Source organism: Pituophis catenifer, unplaced genomic scaffold (assembly GCF_029215685.1).
Source record: "Pituophis catenifer annectens isolate HBS135680 unplaced genomic scaffold, rPitCat1.0.hap2 SCAF_5, whole genome shotgun sequence".
Classification (NCBI taxonomy): Eukaryota; Metazoa; Chordata; class Lepidosauria; order Squamata; family Colubridae; genus Pituophis; species Pituophis catenifer.
Genome location: NW_027256885.1, coordinates 6,972,931 through 6,996,572, shown reverse-complemented (window position 1 = coordinate 6,996,572; position 23,642 = coordinate 6,972,931). Strand labels below are relative to the sequence as shown.

At 39.8% G+C, this 23,642-nt stretch overlaps 1 protein-coding gene across 1 annotated transcript in view; it reads left to right on the top strand.

Moving 5' to 3' along the window:
* ABCB8 (ATP binding cassette subfamily B member 8) overlaps nucleotides 1-350 on the top strand; it is a 28,124-nt gene extending 27,774 nt beyond the window's left edge. The window contains exon 10 of the mRNA XM_070944613.1: nucleotides 33-350. Coding sequence (XP_070800714.1) covers nucleotides 33-110 — 78 coding nt within the window. The 3' untranslated portion in view covers nucleotides 111-350. The remainder of the gene's footprint in view (nucleotides 1-32) is intronic.
* Nucleotides 351-23,642: the final 23,292 nt, after the last annotated feature.

Genomic DNA, 23,642 nt, shown 5'->3' with positions numbered 1-23,642 from the left:
CCAAGACCCGCATGTTTTTTTCCTTTTTCCAGGCCGGGACCCATTCGGAGCTCTTACAAAAAGGTGGCATCTATGCGGAGCTTTTCCGCCGGCAAGCCAAGGACATCTGAAGGAGGAGGCCACAGCAGTCAGTTTGCCGGATTCCCCCCTTATTTTCCCCCTCTGCCCTCTTTCGCTCGGCCTCCAGCCCCTCCCGAGCTGGTTGCTCGGGAAAGGCCCAGAGCCTGTTGCTCTGGGATGCTCTGTTGTCGGTTTCAGGGAACACGGCTTTCCTCTTTCCCTGTGGGGAAGGAAGCTGCGTGCAATTTGACACTTGAGGTTTTTTTTTTTTCAAATACAGCCTTTTTGGGTTTGGACCAGCAGTGTGTCGCCTTTGTTTTACATGTGTGTGTATGTGTCCAAGTCATGCTTTTAAAGGAACGCTGGCTACAGCAAGGCAGATATATTGGTGGGCAGCAGAGTGCTGAAATTTTGAGGCTGGGATGGCCGGGCTTCCGATCTCTACCCACTGCATTCAAGAGACTTCAAACCCACTATACCAGGAGTGTCAAACTGAAGGATTCAACCCGCGGGGTGTTTAAATCTGGCCTTTGGGGCTAGCCTGGAAATAGCAAAAGACCGGCCTGTGGTGCCTCTGGCAGCCAAAACGGGGGTGGGAATGGGCACAGGTGGCCCCTGTGTGGCCTGTTTTCGGCCTAGACGGCCTCCTGAAGCACTTTGTCAGCCAAAAGGGGGCGTGGAGGAGAACTACAATGCTGATCCGGCCCTCAAAGAAATCCAGTTCAACACCCTTGCCCTACACGGATGGTCCTTGATTTACAACATTGGTATAGTGACCATTCGAAGTCATAACGGCACTAGGAAGGAAAAAAAAGGGGACTTCGGACTGTTGCAGTGTCCCTGCCGTCGTGCGATCCAAATGTGAATGCTTGGCAATGGACTCCTATTTGTGACGGTGGCAGTGGTCTGGGCTCAGGCAATCTCCTTTTGCGTCCCTCTGACAAACAAAGTCAACGGGTCTTGAATCCGCGTAGTTGCTCTTCTCCAAAGTCCGAAAATCTTCTTTGTAACGTGGGGACCCAAACCGGATGCCGTATTCCAGGTGTGGCCTTAGGTGGCAGGAAACCCTGGCTAAAGACAGTCCTGTCGCAAACCGTAAAGACTCTTTAGGCCATCCAGCCCACATTTAGCAAGCTTTGTGGCAAAAGGCCACGCAGAACCCTTGTGGACTGCTTTGCGGGAATCAAAGATATATTACATCTGTAAGCATACATACCTCCCATCTATTAACTAGCCAGAAATGAGATAATTTGGCAAGATATGACCAATCCACAATACATACAACCATGTTTTCAAAGTACTGTATTTTTTGGAGTATAAGACGCACCTTAGTTTTTGGGGAGTAAATATGGGGGGCTGGGAATTCTGCCTCTGCCTAACAGGTATTCGTCTGTCTAGCATTCTTACCCTGGTCAGCTTCAGCACATTAGTTCGCTGGTTGTGAGTACGATACCTTGGAGTATCAAGCCTCCAAGTAACATGTCCCCAATGAGAACAATCCAAGGCAGCCATATTCCAACAAAGTCTTATTAGGAACAAAATCAAATTGGCAAGGTGTAATTCCGGCTCTGGCCAACCTCCGGAATTACACCCAATATATGTATTGGGTGTATATCTATCTATCTATCTATCTATCTATCTATCTATCTATCTATCTATCTATCTAGAGAGAGAGACTTCCGCTTGGCTCCGCGAGCCTCGAAGACGCTCCTTTACGAGCGCCCGATCCCTGGTTCCGTTAAAGCCCCAGAACAGCCGAAAAACAGCTGTCTGGAGGCTTGGAACCCTCTCCCCGGGCAAAGGGGAGAGAGAAGAGCTGACAGGTGGAGGTTGAGCCCCCCCAAAGGCCCTAGGAAGGATCCTGGGGCGCAAAGGGTGTGCGCTCCCTAAAAGCCTGTCAAGCCGCTCCGGACCAGGGACGAATCCGCTAATTAGCGGATTTAGAAGCCGCGACCAATCCTGCCGATGGAAATGAGGGGACTTTAACATTCTGAACCAGCAGCAGACAGAACAAGCAAGGAGAAATCAGACTGCAAGTATCTTTACTTAACTCTGATGTTTGTAGCCTCCTTCGGAACTAACAATTAGTACTTTGCAACAAAATGGCGATTGAAGCCTGAAGGGGCAGGAGAAAGTGAAAGCCAGAGAAAGTTTTGTTTTGCTGGCAGCCCTTTGTCTGAAAAGAACTTTGTATTGATAGAAGGAGGATTTTAAAACGCTAACTAAGACTGGAACTTTTCTTGAGGAACTTTTCTTTCTGGCTTCTGATTAAAATATAAAGAATTTTAAATTGGAAATGGCCTCAAAACCTGTAAAGACTGTTCCTATTAAAGGAACAGGAAGTGCTGGTAGCTCCCCAGCTCATATTTCTAGACTGCAAGCTTCTGCCCCTCTAGCAGATCCACAGACTTTAACGTTGGAGATGTTACAACAAGCCCTCCAAGTTACACAAGAGAAACTTGCTATTTTGATTAATGAAAAAATTAATGAAACCAATGAAAAAATACGACTTCCGGTTGGCGAGCTGCAGCGACATGGTGCTGAGTGAGTGATCGCCACTCCTCAACACTGTTTGTCACCGCGTTTTGGGGATCCCTTCGGGGGCGCGGGACCTGGAGAGCTCCGCGGACAATAGAGAGAGCCGGGTGAGCGAGAAAGTGAAGCGCAAACACTTCTCGCAAAACCGGGCAGCTCTGTCAAACTAACGCGTGTGAAGTCAGCCATTCAATGGCTGACCTGAAGCTGTGGTAGCCAACAACTAGACGGAAAGCAAGGAAGATCGGAGGCTGCAGTGCCAAGATTGAACGTGTCCTCCCTGCGTATGCGAGATCGAACATCAAGAAGGGGTCGGCGGAGTCGGGCGAGAAGGGCTTAAATGAAAAAGAGCGGCGACGGAGATCGGAGAATAGGCTGAACGATCACGGAGCTCGACAAGCCGGCGCAGAGAATAAAAAACTGAGGACGCTAAATTGCCTGCGCAAGAAGAGGTTCGGTGGGCATAGGGAGCAAGGAAACTAAAAGAATCCAGAAGAACTTTTTTTTTCATTTGCTGGTGATAGCAGAAAGGTGAACTAAGTCGGAGATTGGACCTTACCAGACTGTGCCAGAGAACAGGAAGTGCAGCCATTGAAGAAGCCTGACAGAGCAAACTGAAAAGGACAGGCATAGAGACAATCTAGCTTCGAGGCTCACCATAGAGTTTTGACAGTGGCAAAGTAAACGTGGGAAGAAGAAAGGATTGAAAGTGACAGGTGGCTGAGTGAGAAAGAGTATCACCCTTTTGGAAAAACATTGCCTGTCCCCAACTGCAATTTGGATATCTTCTCTCCCTTTTCCCTTTTCTTCTGAAAATTCCTCTTATATCATTTTGATCCTCTGCATAATAATACTGTTATTAATAAGAACTGTAAATCTTTATATTAATTAAGTTCTGACCCTTTCTTATATATAAGATATATTTTTATAGAGCTTATTAGATTTATACCTATTTAATCAACTATTTAATTGTATTTAACTATATTTATTTGCATCTAACTATATTTATCTGTACTTATACTATTCTCATATATTGACTTATTGATATATTGTTATATTAGAATCACAATATCTATATATATTAATTTATTGGTACACAGCTATATAGGAATTTGAACTAAAAACCATTTTTAAGTAGTAATTTAGACATAGGAATTTTAGTTATAGATTATAGATTCACCCAGGAGTTATTGTGATTTAAATTATTAAGAAAAATCAAAGAATTATTGGATATTAGGAGGACTTGAATTAATTATTAACAAGTAGAAATAAATTCTTATTAATTAACTTATCTATTACATCAATTAACTATAAACTAACTACAAACCATAAATTAATTCTTGTTATTTACTTAAGATATTGATTGGAAGTGACATAGATTGATAAATTGACATTGATTGATAAATAATTTTTCTCCATATTTTGAAGAAGTATAAAAAGAGGTGACAGCCAGTGTATGAAAATTTGGAGAAATATCGAGAAAATAATTAGAGAACAAAAAATAATCCTGAAAGAAATGACGAGCATGTCATCAACGATCCTGAAAACAGGAAAAAAGACCCCCTCAAATCCCACCATAACCATGACCTACCCGGCTACCCAAAAGTCAACGGAAGGACTATCAAAAATGGACAAGGCCATAGCAACACCAACATTACTAACAGTGCAGTCAACATTGACATTAATCCAAGAAACGATGATGGCCATGCAGGAAAAAATGTGTAACAATCACACCGAACTAAAAACAGATATCCACCTACTGGACCAGAAGATGAACGAGATTCAAGTCTCAATCTCCAACAACGAACAAAGGATCCAGAAGGCGGAGCAAAAAATAGAACAAAATGAGAAGAAATTGGACATGGTAGACCAGACGTTGACGATGCAAAACAAGGAATTAGAAGATTCGTTAATACAATTAGAGATGGACAGGGCGTCGTTCTACCTGCGTTTCCAGAATGTGGAAGAAGATAAAGAGGAGGATCTGGGAGAGAAGATGGCGGAATTAATCGCAGAAGTACTCTAACAAGATAAACGTGAGATCATCAGAGAACTGGACGACGTCTACAGAGTCCAAACAAACTATGCAAGGAGGAATAGGCTCCCCAGAGAAGTCCACATTAGGTTCGCGAGAAAAAAAGTAAAAGACATCCTATACAGTATGGCGAGGGACGGACAAATAACATACAGAGGAAAAGAAGTGATAATATTAAAACAGGTCCCAAGAAGAGTGAGGGAGGTGAGAAAGGACTACAGATTTTTGGCTGTGCAACTGGACAAAAGAAATATATTATTTAGATGGCTCCTGCCAGAGGGGATGTTAATCACCTGGCAGGGGAGAAAAATAAAAATAGATAGTTTGAGCACAGCGCAAGACTTTCTTGATCAGTTAAGGGTTGCGGAAGAAGAACAAAGTAGTAAGGAGGAAATAGAGGCGACAAATTTAGAAGAGGAAGGAACCGCGGAGGAGAAGAAGATCGAAGAAGAAGCTAAGGAAAAAAAAACAAGACCAGTAAGAGCCGTAAGACTAAACAAGAACTAAGACCGGGCAAGGAAAACAGGAATGAATTATTTGAAATTAATCTCAGTAAATGTCAATGGATTAAACGATAGTAAAAAGAGGAAATTAACACTTACAAAGTTAGCAAAACAAAATATGGATATAATCTGTTTACAGGAGGTCCACATAAAAAAGGATGAGGGTAAATGTTTGGAGTACAAAAAATATGGTAAACTATTTACCTCATTAGCAGAAAAAAGAAAGAGAGGGGTAGCAATTTATGTTAAAAAAGGAATTGAAGCAGAATTGAAATATAATGATACAAAGGGAAGAACCCTTATGGTCGAAGTCACGAGAGATAACACTAAAATGTTATTAGTGGGCATTTATGCCCCAAATAAAAAACAAGGAGAATATTTCCAAAAGCTTCGTGAACAATTAGGGAAAATGGAATATAATGAAATTTGCATGATAGGCGATTTCAATGGAATCGTAGATCCAGACAATGATCACAAAAGTAATAAAATGAATAAAAATAAAAGGGCAACTTTACCAAAAGCCTTTTTTGATTTAGTGGAGGAAATGAATTTAATTGACATATGGCGAACCTTACACCCAAGTGAAAGACAGTATACATTCTATTCCAATCCGCAACAGTCATGGTCAAGAATAGATATGGTTTGGGTTACCAGGAAGTTGGGGTTAGAAATAGAGATGGCAGAAATTAGCCCAAATATCTGGGCAGATCACAACCCCCTGGAAATAAAATGGAGAAACATAAAGAGAAAGAAACAACAGAGATGGAGGCTCAATGTAAAACTACTATGTGACAAAGAATGTGTAGAAAAATTGAAAGGAGAAATAAAGACTTTTTTTTATAGAAAATGAGAACCAAGGGACATCCCGCGAAATAGTATGGGACACAATGAAGGCCTATCTAAGAGGAGTAATAATATCCTACACTGCATATAAAAATAAATTAAAAAGGAAATCCCGGGAAGATCTCATTAAACATCTAGATGAAGCAGAAAGAAAACTCCAGGAAACGCCTGGAGATACTGTAGCAAAAGAAAATTGGCTGGTGTGGAGACATAAATTAAACATCCTAGATCAAGAGGAGCTAGCTCAAAAAATAAAAAGAACAAAACAGTACTACTTTGAGAATGCCAATAAATCGGGTAGGTGGCTGGCCTATAAATTAAAAAAGGAAAATGAAAAAGGGACAATTCAGTTACTAGAAGACGCTGAGGGAAATCTCTTAAATAAAGAAGAAGACAAATTAGAAAGAGCGAGAGAGTATTATGAATCCCTATACAAAGAAGAGGAGGCCTCGGAAGGAAAAATAGACCAATATTTGGCAAATGCGGAGCTCCCACAAATAACGGAGGAAGAGAAGGAGATGCTAAACGCTAAGATAACAATTGAAGAATTTAAAAAAGCCCTCACCAAACTCAAAAACAACAAATCGCCAGGCCCGGATGGATTTCCAGGAGAAATATACAAAAAATTGGAAGAAATTCTACAACCCAAATTAATGGAAATTTTCAATTAGGTTTTGACGGGCTCAAAAATCCCTGATTCGTGGAGGGAAGCACATGTTACACTGCTGCCGAAAGAAGGTGCCGACCCAAAAAAAATCCAAAATTATAGACCGATTTCACTTCTAAATACTGATTACAAACTATTCATGTGTATAATGGCAGAAAGAACCAAAAAAATATTAAATAATTGGATTCACAAAGATCAAAATGGATTTCTCCCGGGGCGACAAATTAGGGATAATCTGAGAATTGTGTTAGATACTCTAGAATATTATGAAGAACACCCAGAAAAGCAGATGGCCTTAGTTTTCTTGGATGCCCAAAAGGCATTCGACAATTTAAATTGGAACTTCATGACCAAGCAAATTAAAATAATGGGATTTGGGCAAAACTTTGAAAAGATGATAAAGACTATTTACGACAATCAGAGGGCAAGCATTTTAGTAAATGGAGATAGGACAAGAACATTCCAAATTAAGAAGGGAGTAAGACAGGGCTGCCCCCTGTCACCGCTATTATTCATTCTGGCTTTAGAAGTTTTGCTACGAAAGATTAGAAATAACGAGGAAATCAAAGGCCTAAAAATTAGAAAAGAGATTTATAAAACGCAAGCTTTTGCGGATGACGTGGCGCTAATACTCGAAGACCCATTAATATCTGGACAAAAAGTATTAGAGGAATTGAGTAAATATGGAGAGGTGGCTGGCTTTAAATTGAACAAATCTAAAACCAAAATATTAACTAAGAATGTAACTGAGACGCAGAAGAAAGAGATAGAAGGAACTTTGGGCCTACAGGTCGTTCCAAAAATAAAATACTTAGGAATTTGGTTAACCAAAAGGTGTTCATCTCTAAAAGAAGATAATTATATTCCATTAATTAATAAATTAAAACAAGATTTGGATAGATGGAAAAAGATTAAATTGTCACTTATAGGCAAAATTGCGGCAATTAAGATGAACATCCTCCCCAGGATCCTATTTCTATATCAAAATTTACCAGTGAATTTAGAGAAAAAAATTTTTTTAGAATTAAATAAGAACATTAGGGAATTTGTTTGGGAGGGGAAAAAACCGAGGATCTCACTCAAAATCTTACAGGAAAAAAGGAATATGGGAGGATTTGGACTCCCGAATTGGGAAACGTATTACAGAGCAGCAAAGTTGATATGGATAAGGGAATGGATCACTTTGGAGAACAAGAGAATCCTAATGTTAGAAGGCCATGACTTACAGAGAGGGTGGCATGCGTATCTATGGGACAAAGATAAGAAAAAGAAAACCTACTTCCACAGACATAAAATCAGGGACTCCCTAATACAAACGTGGGCAGGGATTAGGCAGAGATATTGCACAAAAGTCCCAAAATGGCTCTCCACGGTAGAGGCATTGATTTACCCCAACAGGTGGGGAATGGAGAAACTGTGCAGATACAAAGACATCGTCGACAGAGGGGGAAACCTTAAATCAAATGATGCCCTGAGAGACCAAGGTATAACCTTAGATTGGTGGACCTATCTGCAAATAAAATCAAGATACCAGAAAGATAAGGATGAGTATGGCTTAGAATTAGGATACAACGAATTAGACAAAATTTTGATGGGACCAGGGAAAAAAGCTTTGGCTAAGCTATATAATTACTTATTAGATGAAGACAGGGATGAGGATACAATCAGAAACCAATTGAGAGCATGGGAGAGAAATATTGGACACAGCTTAAACTTTAACGAATGGGAAGAGGCGTGGAACAAAAACTATAAATTAACTAGAGCAGCCACGTACAAGGAAAACCATTATAAAATGCTCCATAGGTGGCATTTAGCACCTGCAAGATTAGCAAAGATGTTCCCCAATGTGCACCCAAATTGTTGGAAATGTGGCCATGGTCAGGGCACCTTCTTTCATATGTGGTGGACATGCCCCGAAGCAAAAAGATACTGGAGCAAAATTCGGAGATGGTTGAAAGACATAATTAAAGAAGAAATCGATTTGAATCCAGAAATATTTCTCCTGGGAATGGTAAAGAAAGGGCATGGAAAGGAAAAGGTCCACCTCCTAATACACATAACTACAGCTGCCAGACTGGCGTACGCCCAATACTGGAAAAAGAAAGACCTACCACCAGACGACCTTATAATTAGCAAAATATTAGAGTGTGCAGAGATAAGTAAATTAACGCACGAGATAAATGATGATGGAAATTCAGATTATGATACTGTGTGGGGAAGATGGTACGAATGGATAAATGATAGAATCAAGGAAGGAGTAAAAGGTGTAGAAATTAATTAGAAATGTATAGTATAAATGACACCAGATATTTTTTCATGTATATATGTACAAACACTGCGAATCCGATGTCAAACAGAATTGTTATTATATTTTATCTGTGTAAAAAAAAAATCAATAAAGTGTAAATAAAAAAAAAAGAAACCAATGAAAAAATACAGGCTGTGTCAGATGATATTGCAACTCGGAATCAGCAAATTAGGGATGATATCATAAAGACATTTAAATGTTTGGCAGGCAATATTGAAATGGTGGATGATAAAGTTGAAGAAGTTAAACAATCTACGGTAATCTTGGATAATAAATTAGATGAAGCTCAGAACAGAATTCAAAGGGCTGAAGATGATGTAGCTATGATACAATACAGAGATGGAATTTGCCTTAAGATTTAGAGGGGTGAAAGAGAACAAACGAGAACTTGAGAGAAATGTCTGAGACATTGGCACCGTTGGTGGGGGAGTCAAAAAACGATCTGGGCTGGCAGATTGACAAGCTGTATCGCATTAATTCTTGGGTTGCTAGACAGAAACATTTACCAAGAGACATTGTGATATATTTCAATACAAGGAGAACACGCAATGAAATTCTACAGGCCACTTTTAACAATAAACTTCGGGTTGAAGGCCAGGAAGTGATGACAATGAAAGAAATCCCCCCTAAGATCTTGAGAGCTAGAAGGGAGTATGCATTTCTGGTGGATGAACTGAAAAAACGCCAGATACAGTACAGATGGGAGGTGCCGGCTGGATTGGTGGTGACTTATTCAGGAGAGAGGTATCGGCTTAACACAATATGGAAAGCAAGAGATTTTTATATTAATGTATTAAAGGCTGGCACACCCAAATTACCCAAATCACCAGAGGGCAAAAGAAAGAAGGATGTGATGGAAGGTGAAAAAGAAGAGCTCCTGACAGTAGTTCAGGGGGGAGCTTTGACAGGCCAAGGAGAAGAACCATTACAAATTCAGATGGCTGTTCAAGAGCTGGAATTAATTGATTTATCGCAACCCAAGGATCAAAGACAGACCAGATCGGTGACAGCTAGGCTCAAAGAAGTATCAAGACAGCAACAATTCCAGATGGCAACTCAAGAAACAATTCAAGAATCTACCAAAACAGAAGCAGTGGGAGGAGCAAGACCTAAAGGTCAAATGAGACAAGACCACCAGAATCTGCTCCAATTGCTTCAAGGGCCCAGAGATGGGAACTAGATTTTTGACTTGGAATGTTAATGGTTTGAATTCTCCACAGAAAAGAAGAAAAATATTTCATTATCTTAAACAATTTAAAAATGATGTGATTTGTTTACAAGAGTACAAGACCAAAAATACCTGATAAATGCAAGACTTGGTACACGTTACGTAGCAGCAGCACCAGAAAAGAAAAATGCTACAGTCATATATTTGAAAAGAGACTTAGTTGCTAAATTAATTGAAGCAGATGACCAAGGAAGATTCTTAGCGATAGAACTTTTAGTTAAAGGAGAAAAAATACTTGTAATTGGAGTCTATGCCCCGAATCAACAACAAGAAAATTTCTACAATTTGCTACACTCGAAGTTGACACAATGGGCATATAAAACTTGCATCCTGTTGGGGGATTGGAATGGTGTCTTGGATATTAAAAAAGATAAGAAGGGACCTAAACAAAATGTTTTAACAAGAGCAAAATTGCCCAAAGCGTTTTGGGAGATGATGGATGATTGGGAGCTGAGGGATATTTGGCGTGAAAGAAATCCGGAAGAAAAAGATTTTACTTTTTTCTCAGACAGACATCAATCCTTTTCAAGGATTGATTTTATTCTAATTACTAATGATCTCTTATCTAGGGTGAAGAACACAAAGATTTGTTCAAGAATATTGACAGACCATAGTCCAGTTTGGTTGGAACTGGAGTGTGGAAAAGGGTCTAGGAGGTCCTGGAGGTTAAATGATAATTTGTTTAGGTATGAAGAAAATGTAAAAGAATGTAAAAAATTTATGAAAGAATTTTTTGTTATGAATATGCAAAAGGGTACATCTATGGAAATGGTATGGGATGCAAGTAAAGCATATATGCGAGGAATTTTGATATATTTGAATAATAAACATAGAAAGAAACAGGGGGCAAAAAGAAAAGAATTAGAAGATGAGATTAGTAAACAGGAACAGGCTTTAATAGTCAATCCAACAGATAAGAAAATTAAAGAGGCAATCAATTTATTGAAAGGTCAATTTAACATGTTAATAGCAGATCAGGTGGCAACTAACTTACGATATGCAAAACATAATACTTTTTATAATGCCAATAAGCCAGGCAGGTGGTTAGCATACCTGTTAAGGAAAAAGCAAAAATCAAGGACAATAGAGAAAATAAGATATAAGGGTAAGGAGGTTTATGAGCAACATTTTTTTTTTTATTTAAAAAGTTTTACAAATACATTTTCTCTCCAATTTCCCCCCCCAACCCTCCCTAACCCTCCCCTCCCCCATGACTTCCTCAGAATATAGTCCAAATCAAAATCACATTTTATAAAACTTGAACGCTTCCACCCCCTGTATATAAATTCAATTATTCTATCCCTATATAGTACATTCAGTTAAAAGCTATCTGATATTTCCTAGTTTGATATTTATTCTGCACATAATCTATTCATTTTTTCCACTCCCATACATAAGTCTCTTGAGTCCGATCTTTTAGATATGCTGAGATCTTCGCCATTTCTGCAAAACTGGCCATCTTCATAATCCATTCTTCAATAGTAGGCATAACATCATTTTTCCAATATTGACCTATCAATAATCTCGCTGCTGTCACCATATACAGTATCAACTTTGTTTCATCCAATGTGAAACCCTTAACTATACCCAATAAAAACAATTGTGGAGAAAACTGCAGTTTTTTCTTGAAAACATTTTGCATAACCCACCAAATTTTTATCCAAAAAGCCTTCACTTTCTTACAAGTCCACCACATATGGTAATATGTGGCATCTAAGCAGTCACATCTCCAGCATTTTGGTTGAACATTAGGATACATACACGATAATTTCTTAGGATCTAAGTGCCACCTATAAAACATTTTATAAAAATTTTCCCTCAAATTCTGCGACTGTGTAAATTTAACATTCTGGACCCATATTTTTTCCCATGTTTCCAACATCACTGGCTCTGCAAAGTTTTGCGCCCACTTTATCATACAATCTTTAACCAATTCATTTTCCGAATCTCTTTCTAACAAAACATTATAAACCCTCTTAATATGCATTGGACCTTTCTCTTTTATATGTCTAACCAATTCTTCTTCATGCATCATACCAGTTTTTTGGTCTTCTTTCCATCTCAGTTGAAGTTGATTATACTGTAACCAAGTTAAATTAGTCCCTTCTTCCAACAGTGTTTCTAATGTCTTTAATTGCCATCTGCCCCCATCCATAAAAAGAACTTCTTTATATAAAAACCCCCCGAGTGACATTATATTTGTATTCCACATGATATGACCAAGATCCAGCCATAACGGTATTTTATAATCCCATTTGAATCGGTGCTTCTTCCAAACTCTCATCAAAGAGTTCCTAAGTATATGGCTTTTGAATACTTTATCCACTTTATTCTCACAAAATAAATATGCATGCCAACCAAATTCAAGATCATAACTTTCTATATTCAATATTCCAGTCTTTGTCCTTCCAAACCAATCACTTGCTTGCGTCAAGGCTGCTGCTTCATAATATAATTGTAGGTTTGGAAGTTTAAGGCCTCCCCTTTCTGGAACATCTTGCATAATTTTCAGCTTAACTCTCGGCTTTTTCTCATTCCATACAAACTTATTCACTCCTCTTTGCCATTCTCTCAGTTTATCACTTTTAAGCACCGGAATCATTTGAAACAAAAAAAGAAATCTTGGCAAAACGTTCATCTTAACTGCTGCTATTCTTCCAAGTAAAGACAGCTGCATTTTTTTCCAAGTTTCCATATCCTTTTGTACCTTTCGCCACAACACCTCATAATTATTTTGGAACAATTTTATATTTGAATCTGCAACCTGAACTCCTAGATATTTAACCTTTGATACTATTTCAAAGCCTGCCTTACTTTCAAGTTCCTGTTTTCAATCTTGTGTCATATTTTTAACTATCATCTTAGTTTTTTTCTGGTTCAGTTTAAATCCTGATACCATACCATATTCTTCTATAATGTCTTTCATCTGGATTATTGATTCCATCGGCTGTGTTAGGGTAACAACCAGATCATCTGCAAATGCCCTTGTTCTATAATCCTCTTGCCTTATCACTATTCCCTTCAAAGTACTCGAGTCCCGTATTGTATTCAACAAGACTTCTAATGTTAAAATAAACAACAATGGGGATAGCGGACAACCTTGTCTTGTTCCTTTTTCAATACTAAAATTCGTAGTTAAACTTTCATTAATAATAATTTGCGCTGTTTGTTCTTGATAAATTGCTGAAACCGCCTGTGTAAACTGATCCCCAAAGTCCATTTTTCTTAAAGTCTTTAATAGAAAGTTCCAATCCACTCTATCAAAGGCCTTCTCCGCATCCAAAAACACCAGCACTGCAGAGATCTGTTTGTTCTTCTCAAGATATTCCAATAAATCTATAATTTGCCTTACATTATCCTTCATATATCTGCCTTCTATAAATCCCGCTTGATCATGATGAATCACCTCTTGAATAACTGGCATTAACCTGTTGGCTAATACTTTTGCAAATATTTTATAGTCATTATTCAGAAGAGATATTGGTCTAAAATTCTCTGGTTTTTTAGGACCTGTTTGCTCTTTCGGTATCAATGAGATGTAAGCTGCTTTACATGAAGGGGGTATTTCGCCCCCTTGTTGTATACTACAAAATAGATCTTTTAGATGTTCAATCATTTCTGCTTGTAAAGTTTTATAATATGCCGCAGTTAAACCATCCGTCCCTGGTGCTTTAGCTGTTTTCAATTGTTTAATTGCGGCAATAATTTCCTCAGCTGTTATAGGTTGATTCATTCTCTCCTTTTGTTCACTAGAAATTTTTGTAACTCTTCTTTTTTCTAAATATTTCTCTATAAGTCCATTCTGTACATCATCTTTGGCATATAATTTGGTATAATAATCTAAAAAAGCTTCTTTAATTAATTTTTGTTGAAAAATTTCCTTCCCTCCACTCTCAATACTATCAATGACCCGTGTACTCTGCCGCTTCCTTAGTGTATAGGCCAGCCATCTGCCCGGTTTATTAGCGTTACAAAATGTATTATGTTTCGCAAATTGTAAATTTGTTGCTGTTTGTTCTGCCATAAGCATATGAAATTGATCTTTCAGGAGTTTTATGGCCCCTCGTATTCTTTCATCTGTTGGGTTTTTTATAAGTAACTGCTTTGTTCTTTATTTCTGCTTCCATTTCAGATCTTTTCTTTTGTCGGTTTAATTTATGTTTAGAGTTCATATAAATGAGTACCCCTCTCATATATGCCTTGCTCGCGTCCCACACAGTTTCAATAGGGGTACCCTTGTTCAAGTTCATTTCAAAAAATTCTTTCATCTGCTTTTTAAGTTCAGTTACATTCTTTTCATATCTGAACAAATTTTCATTTACTCTCCATGATCTTCTCTCACTCTTTCCCATCTCAATTTCTATCCAAACCGGGCTATGGTCAGTTAAAGTCCTTGGAAAAATCTTTGTTCTTTTTGTTTTTACAAGTAAATCAGATGATAGTAAAATAAAATCAATCCTAGAGAAGGATCTGTGTCTATCTGAGAAAAAAGTAAAATCCAAATCTTTTGGGTTCTGTATTCTCCAAATATCTTTTAATTCCAAATCTTCTTTCATATCAAAAAAAAGTCTGTGGTAATCTAATCCTTGACTTTGCCAAGCTCTTTTTGTCTATTTTAGGATCAATTACTCCATTCCAATCTCCCATAATTAAAATAGATCTATAATCCCATTGCAATATTTTAGAATGCAAAGTTTTGTAAAAATTTTCTTGTTGATTAGGAGCATAAATTCCAATCACCAGAATTGGGCCATTTGCGGTATAAAGTTCAATTGCTATAAACCTGCCACAGTCATCTGCTTCTATAATTTTAGCTGACAGTCTTTTATTTATATAAATCACTACACCATTCTTTTTTTCCAAATTCGAGGCTATAAATTGTGTTCCTAATCTTGAATTTATCAAGTATTTTTGATCTTGTATTCGGATATGAGTTTCTTGTAGACAAATGATATCATTATTAAATTGTCTCAAATAATTGAATAATTTCTTCCTTTTCTGTGGTGAATTTAATCCATTCACGTTCCAAGATAAAAACTTAGTTGTCATCTGAATCTTCTCGAAGCGATAAGAACATTTGCTGAAGGCTTCCCAAGTTGGTAGTCTTCAGCTTTGCTCCTCCCATGGCTTCACATTCTTGTGTATTGCCCTTAACTCCTTTCTTGTATTGCTGTGGCTTGGTCCTTTCCTGTTGCTGTTTTTCTTTAATTTGCTTGGAAACTGCTCGAGTTATACGCTGATCTTTGGCTTCACACATCCGGGCTAGGTCTAAAGCCACTTCTCTTGTATTTTTAGGTGGTCCAGTTACAATTTCCGAAGGAAGGTCTATCAGAGGCGCATCCAAAAATCCTCCTGTAGCTCCCTGCATTTCCATTGCCTCCAGTTCCAACTGCTTACACTGCTCTTCAGTCTCTTGCTCAAGTTGCTTCTCCTTATCACTCTCCTTTATCTCCGACACAGAGGATGTACGTGGGGATGTTGAACTTGTTTTGAAAAAATTAGAATAAAATTCTTCCGCCTTCTCAACAGTATTTAATTGGTATCTTTCTCCTTTGAACCTCAATATTATGCCAGTTGGAGCATCCCACCTGAATTGGATTTGTTGTTTCTTTAATTCATTCACTAAAAATCCAAAATCCTTCCTATCTTTTAACATCTTAGGTGGCAGCTCTTTATAAACTCCAATTTCCTTTCCATCCACTTGCACAGTAGAGACAAAGGACCTTTGCAGAATATCATTTCTTATTCTTCTATCTGTAAAATATATCACCACATCTCTAGGCAGTTGTCTTTGTATGGCCACCCAAGAATTCACTCTGTACACTTTATCCATTTTGCAAAAAATCTCTTCAGGACTAATCTTTAACATCACAGCCAAAGCATCAGCGCAGATCCTTCTCAGGTCTTCCCTAGTATTCTCTTTTAAGCCTCTCAGCCTTATGGCAAACTCCATAGACCTGAATTGCATCATTGTCATCTCATTTTCAAGTCTTTGCATCTTATTGTCAGCATTGAAAATTTTGTAATCAGCCTCCTTCATTTTAACATCTACTTCTGATCTGAGTTCCTCCACTTTTTTATCAGTTTGAATAACTGCATCTGACAATCCAGTCACCACTGTCATTAACTTTTTGGTCACCTTGTCATATTTTTCTTGTACCACCTCTTTAATTTCTTTAATCTCCTGCTTAATTTCCTGTTGAGACTTTTTAAACTTCTCATCCATATATTCATCTTGCCTCATCAAAGCCTGAGCAATAAAATCCTTTAAGTTTTCAAGATCAATCTCTTTTTTCTGACTCTGCTGGCTGGGAGGCTGTTGCTGAGGTTTGTGTGTGGGGGATCCCCCCCTGCCGCCTTCACATCTTGCTTAGTCTGTTTAGAAGCCCTTCTGCCACGTATTCTAACTTTTTCAAAGAAGGAAGTCTTTTTTCCCTTTCCTCCTCCACCAAATCCTCTGAAGAATTTCCCCAGGTTTAGTCAAATTAAAGATGAGATTAAATCAGAATCAGGCTTGCTTTAAAAGAATTTCCCTTTTCCTTCACTTGTTACCAACAATGCTACTTTGTAACGTGTTGAAATAGCTATGCAAATCCACTTTCACTTTCAGCTTTTGTTAAGGCTGAAGCTGGGCGCCATTTTCAGGAAACTTTCAATCTTTCGTTTTAAAATTAGTCACAGGGCTATCACAAATCCTTGCTTTTTTGTAGTTCAAGTCCCGATTTCACCCTGTTCGTTTGGAAAATTCACTTTATTTTCAATAGGAAGGTTGGTCCTGCCACCTTGTTCTACGAAGTGTAGAAATGTCACTGCTGTCCGGAGCCTCGGCGAGCTGGATAGGGAGCCTCGCCTGTTTCCTCCCCAGAAGCAAAGGGGTGCAATCTGGGGGCTGCACAGGGGCTCTACCTGACTCTCGCCGGCTCTATTCTCGATTCCTGCAGGATTCGGAATTTTCCGAGCCACTTCTCCTTTGTTGAAGCGGCTCTTTACAGGCAATGGGGCTGGCGGTCCGAGAAAAGACCGTCTGTCAACGATGGGAACCGTTTATGAGCAACAATTGATTAAAAAATCTTTCCTAGAGTTTTATTCGAGGCTGTATACTGGTGATAAAATTAAAGATATAGATATAGATAGATATTTTCAGAAAGAGAATATTTATACAATCTCAAATGAACAGAGGGATAGTTTAAATCAAATGATAACTTCCGAGGAAATTGTGTTAGCAATTAAGCAATTGAAAGGGGGTAAAGCTCCTGGGACGGACGGTCTGACAGCTATTTACTATAAAACTTTACAGGAGGAAATGGTGGAACCATTGAAAGAATTATTTAATAATATACAACAGGGAGGAGAGGTGCCTCCAACTTGGAAGACAGCATTTATCTCGTTGATCCCAAAAGAAGGGCAAGACGATACAGACCCTAAAAATTATAGGCCGATTTCATTATTGAACACAGACTATAAGATTTTTGCTAAAATTTTAGCAAATAGATTAATGACAGTTATGCAGCAAATGATTAACCATGATCAAACTGGATTTATAAATGGCAGACAAATGAAGAGTAATGTAAGGCAAATTGTTAACTTATTAGAGTATCTGGGAAGGAACAACCAGGTCCCCACAGTGCTAGTTTTTTTGGATGCTGAAAAAGCCTTTGACAGATTGAATTGGCAATTTTTATTAAAATTAATAGAAAGGATGCAATTTGGAGAACAATTTGTACAATCAAGGCAATATATCAAAAACAATCAGCACAAATAATAGTTAATGGTGGCTTAACAGATTCTTTTAATATAGAGAAAGGAACAAGACAAGGTTGTCCCCTGTCTCCGTTATTGTTTGTGTTGACGCTGGAAGTTTTACTAAATAAAATACGTGAGATGGATACAGTAAAGGGAATTAAAATTAGACAGCATGAGTATAAGTTACGAGCATTTGCGGATGACCTGGTTGTTACCTTAACCCAACCGGTACAATCGATAATAGCCTTGATGGACATAACCTGCCTATATGGACAAGTATCTGGTTTTAAAATAAATGCAGCAAAAACGAAAATAATAGCTAAAAATATGGTGAGAAGCCAGAAAGAAGAGATAGAAAGGTTAACAGGATTTGAAGTAGTTAAGAAGGTTAAATACTTAGGGGTTTATATTATGACTGCAAATATGAAATTATATCAGCATAATTATGAACCATTATGGCACAAAATACAAAAAGAGATGGAAAATTGGAAAAAACAACAATTGTCTTTGCTGGGAAGGATAGCCGCTGTAAAAATGAATATTTTACCAAAATTTTTATTTCTCTTTCAAATGATACCTATATTAAAAAAAGATGAAAATTTGAAGGAATGGCAGAAGGGCATAAATAAGTTTGTGTGGGCAGGGAAGAAACCTCGAGTTAAACAAAAGATAATGCAAGATATCCGAGAAAGAGGTGGTCTTAAAATGCCCAACTTAAGACTGTACTATGAAGCCGCTGCCCTCTCAGCAATTACAGACTGGATAAATTTAACGGAGGAGAAGATAATGAATATTGAAGGATATGGTTTGGTCTACGGCTGGCATGCTTATTTAGTCTATGACAAGAAAGTGGATAAGGCTTTTAAAAGTCATATATTAAGAAATTCGCTATTGCGTGTCTGGAAAAAGTATAAATATAAATTAAGTGACAAGTTACCAATATGGACAGTACCCAGACACGCGATAGAGAATATAAACTTAGAGCAAAAGCAAGATAAGGTTACATATAAGGAACTTCTTTATAAGGAAGGAGTCAGATTACAATTAAAATCAATGGAGCAATTAAGAGAAGAAGGAATTATTAGGACATGGTTTCAGTATGGACAGCTGCAGGCCAGATGGAGAGAAGATCAAAAAATTGGTATTTTGCAGCAGGATGAGAATTTGATAAAGCAAACAAGAGATAAAGGTCAAATGCATATAAAAAGGTTGTATAATGCATTAGTGGAAATAGATTCAGAAACAGAGTTAGTTAAGGACTGTATGATAAAATGGGCACAAAACGTAGGTGAACCAATAATGATGGAAACATGGGAAAAGATATGGGTTAGAAATGTAAGATTTACACAAGCACAAAATTTAAGGGAGAATTTTTATAAAATGTTTTATAGATGGCATTTAGACCCAAAAAAATTAGCATGTATGTACCCAAACTTACAACCTAAGTGTTGGCGATGTGAGTGTAAAGATGCTACATATTTTCATATATGGTGGACATGTAAAAAAATTAAGGCTTTTTGGATAAAAATATGGTGGATTATTCAAAACATTTTAAAGAAAAAAATTAAATTTACACCACAGTTTTTTCTGTTGGGAATAGTCATGGATTGTACTGTAATAGAGACTAAGTTGGTTTTGAACTTAATAACGGCTGCCAGGTTACTGGTGGCACAGTACTGGAAGAAGGAAGATCCACCCACCATTGAAGAATGGACATTAAAAGTTGTGCATTTGGCAGAAATGGCGAAAATTTCATCATATCTTAAAGACCATTCAAATGAAAGATACATATTGGAATGGAGAAGATGGATCGATTACATACAGAAGAAGTATCCGAATAAGAAGATTCATATAGCATATGAATGAAATAATTCTAAGTAATTTATGTTTGTTTTTTGAATTATAAGGAGTTAAGGATCGAGGGAGAATATGAAATGTAACAATTTGTTAGCATATTTTAGCTTTTGATTTGTGAATGCTATACCCTGTGCTTGTTCTGGGAAGTCTAGGGAGGGGGGTGGGGGGGAAGGAGGGGAAAGGGAGGGGGGGTTGAGGGGGGAAGGGTGGGGGGGGTGAAAATGTTTGTACTTTCTATAAAACTTTTCAATATATATATATATGGAACCCCCCATGATTTTGTTAGATCCTTCTGTGCTACCAGGAGCCCTGGTAGCGCAGCAGACTAAAGCAGACTAAAGCACTGTTATTCAGATCAGCTGCCTGCAATTACTGCAAGTTCAAATCTCACCAGGCTCAAGGTTGACTCAGCCTTCCATCCTTTCTAAGGTAGGTAAAATGAGGACCCAGACTGTGGGGGCAATAAGCTGACTTTGTATAAAAATATACAAAAGTATGAAGGCTATTGCTTAACGCATTGTAAGCCGCCCTGAGTCTCTGGAGAAGGGCGGCATATAAATCAAATTTAAAAAAAAAAACATGAAAATGTCACCCGGCTTGCTTCTGTGCCTAGGGCAGGACTAGAACTCGCTCCCTCCTGCATCTCCAAAAGCCAACACAACCATCTCAAGGGCCTGACTGGCAAGTTCAAGAGCTCTAAATACTTGAGGTTCTGTTTGGCGATTTCCCCGTGGTTCAGGAAATCGGTTGAATAACTTTGGATATGGTGTCACAGCAGGATGGCCAAAACCAGCAGCACCACCACGCCGACAACTATGCCCAGAATCCACTTCCAGCTGGACATGGCTCCTGCTGGCCCAGGAAGATGGGTTGTGTAGTCGTGCCAGAGACCCCTGCCACTCCTGTTTTTCAGCTCCTGCCTCTAGGCAGATCTGGGTTGGGGGAATCGGGCATGAAAGAGGCAGGCGTGTTGGAACAACAGCCTGCCTTTGGATGGAACTGGGATGGGCCGATCGAGGAAATGGTTTTGTTTGCTTCCTGAGAACGGTTCAATCCGTTGGACTGCTTTTCCCTGGAAGTTCCAACGGGTGCTCCAGCAGTGGAGGATTTCAAGAAGAGACCGGACCTGCGTTTGTCTGGAATGGTAAAGGAAAAGGGTTTCCTGCTTGAGCAGGGGGTTGGACTAGAAGACCTCCAAGAACCGCTGGTGGTCCCTCCCAGGCCCTCCCGCTGCCCTCCCCCCACCTCAAGACCCTCGTCTCCCTGCCCGTACCTCCCCCCCATCCCAAGGTCTGCCCACCCTCCCATGTTACCCCACTGCCCCCCAGATCCCTCACATAGCTCCTCATACCTGCCCCCACCCCAGGTCCCTGGTTACCCCTTGCCCCGGTCCCACAGGTGCCCCCCTCCCCGTACCTCATCCCAGGAAGAACCCCGCAGCTGGTCTGTCCCGCAAGCCAAGTGAGCAGAGAAGCCGCGGGACTCTTGCATGCAGCCGGACAGGCGTACACCGGACAGGCATTCACGCCTGGAAGATGTAGATTCCTCCCAACCTGTAGATTTATTTGGTGACCATCATCCCGAGGGGTTTCCTTGCTCTTTGATCGGACCAGTGAGATGCTAGTCTATGGGTTAGGATTGTGTCCCGAAGGTGTTTTTTTCCCAAAAGGCAACTGCGCTTTGTTTTTCACTGAAGGGCTTTCGCTTCTCACCCAAGCAGCTTCTTCCGTTCTGACCGAACGATGGAAGATGGAAGGATTTATATTCTTTGCAGTCATCTGGTCGTTGGTACTCTCTCTGAGAGGCGTTGGGGCCACTTGGAAGTTTATCTGTGTCCTCAGGGTCACCTGAATAGTGCAAATGGGTGTGGAGACATCTTGGAACTGCTGAGAAAACTGTTGTAAACACGAGATATGTGGTGTCCATACGTTGCAGGAATATTTGAAAAGCTCAGGAGGATTTATAACCAACACAATATATATACACACTTGAACCCCCCAAAATACAGGAAGGCAGAAGCTTGTCCATCTAGATAAAACACCCAGATGCCAACCGAGGAATGTGGTATATGCTGAACAGCGCAGTGAGAAATGTACAAATCCGTACATTGGGGAAACAAAACAACCACTTCACAAACACATGGCGCAACATAGGAGAACAAACCCATCAGGATGAGATTTGGCAGTCCACCTGCATTGGAAAGACCGAGGCTGCTCTTTTGAAGACAGAAAAGTCCACATGTTGGACAGAGAGGACCACTGGTTTGAAAGAGGTCATCTATCTTCAATCCATCAGAATCAAGCTGGAAGGGACCGTGGAGGTCTTCTAGTCCAACCCCCTGCTCAAGCAGGAGACCCTTACAGAATTACAGAATCACACACTTGGAAGTAACAAGTTCTGAGCAGGGGCTCAGAAGTAGTCTGAGCCCCTGCTCAAGCAGGAGAGCCTTACAGAATCACAGAGTTAGAAGGGAGCTCGGAGGTCCTCTTAGTCCAACCCTCTGCCTCAGCAGGAGACCCTCTGCCATTTCAGCCAGCTGACTGTCCAAACCCTGCAGTGATGAAGCACCCGCAACTTCTGGTGGAAAGCGGTTCCAATGGTTAATTGTCCTCTGTCAGGAAGTTTCAACTTAATTCCAGGTTGCTTCTCTCCTTGATTCATTTCCATCCATTTCTTCCTGTCCTGCCTTTGGGTGCTTTGAAAAATAAGTAGACCCCCAGTTGCCTTTTGGAAAAAGCCTCTTTGGGGGACAATCCTAACCCTTCGACTAACATCTCACTGGTCCCTTTGAAAACCATGAAACCCCTCGGATTAAGATTGCCAAATTCCCACATAATACATTTACAAGTAGAGAGGAATCTACATATCTTCCTTTCTGGATTTCACACGTGCCAGGGTGGCAATGTCTTAAATCAGCACATCTGCGTGGGAAGGAGACACGAACCAAGGACTGGTCTCCTCCTCATAAAACCGAATCTCTGCAACATATTTTCTTGTAGTCTACCCCCCCAAAATAAGTTGCTTCCTTATTTTGCACAGCACATCTGGAGTTCACATTTTTTATTTGTTCTTGCATGGAAGCCCCGAATGATCCTTCGAATCAAATAAATCAATGAAAATGTCACCTGGATGGCTTCCGTGCCTAGGGCAGGACTAGAACTCGCTCCCTCCTGCACCTCCAAAAGCCAACATAACGGTCGCGAGGGCCATAGGGCTTGACCAGTGATTTGAAGAGCTCCAAATACTTGAAGTTCTGTTCAAATTAGCAATTTACCCCTGGTTTGTGGGACCGGTTGATTTTTTTTCGATATGCTGTCCCACGAGGATTGCTGTGGTCACACCGCCACCAGGATCACGATTATGGCCAGAATCCACTTCCAGTTTGCCGTAGATCCCAGTGGCCCAGGAAAAGGGGATGCGTAGTTTTGCCAGAGACCGTGGCGGCTCCCAGTTTTCAGCTCCTGCCTCTAGGCCAGCGGTTCTCAACCTGGGGGTCGCGACCCCTTTGGGGTCGAACGGCCATTTCACAGGGGTCGCCAAAGCCCTCTCTGCCCCCCCCACGCCTTCACTCACCCTCACCCTCTGCCTCTGTTGGATCGCCCGGTCGCCGTTCGCTTACCCCGCCCACTCCCAATCTATTGCTGCCTCCGGTGTCCCAGCTGATGGCTAGAGGGAAAAAAAACTTTAAATTCTTGCCACGGGGCTTCAAAGAGCTAGCTGCAAAGAGGTAAATTCCTGGAGCAAGTTTTTTTCCCTCTAGCTATGCTGAAAAGAGAAAGCGAAAGCAGGGTCTTAGCTGCAACGTGACAAAATGAGGCAGAGAGATTTCTTTTTCTTTTTCCTCACCAAAAAAGGTAGGTACA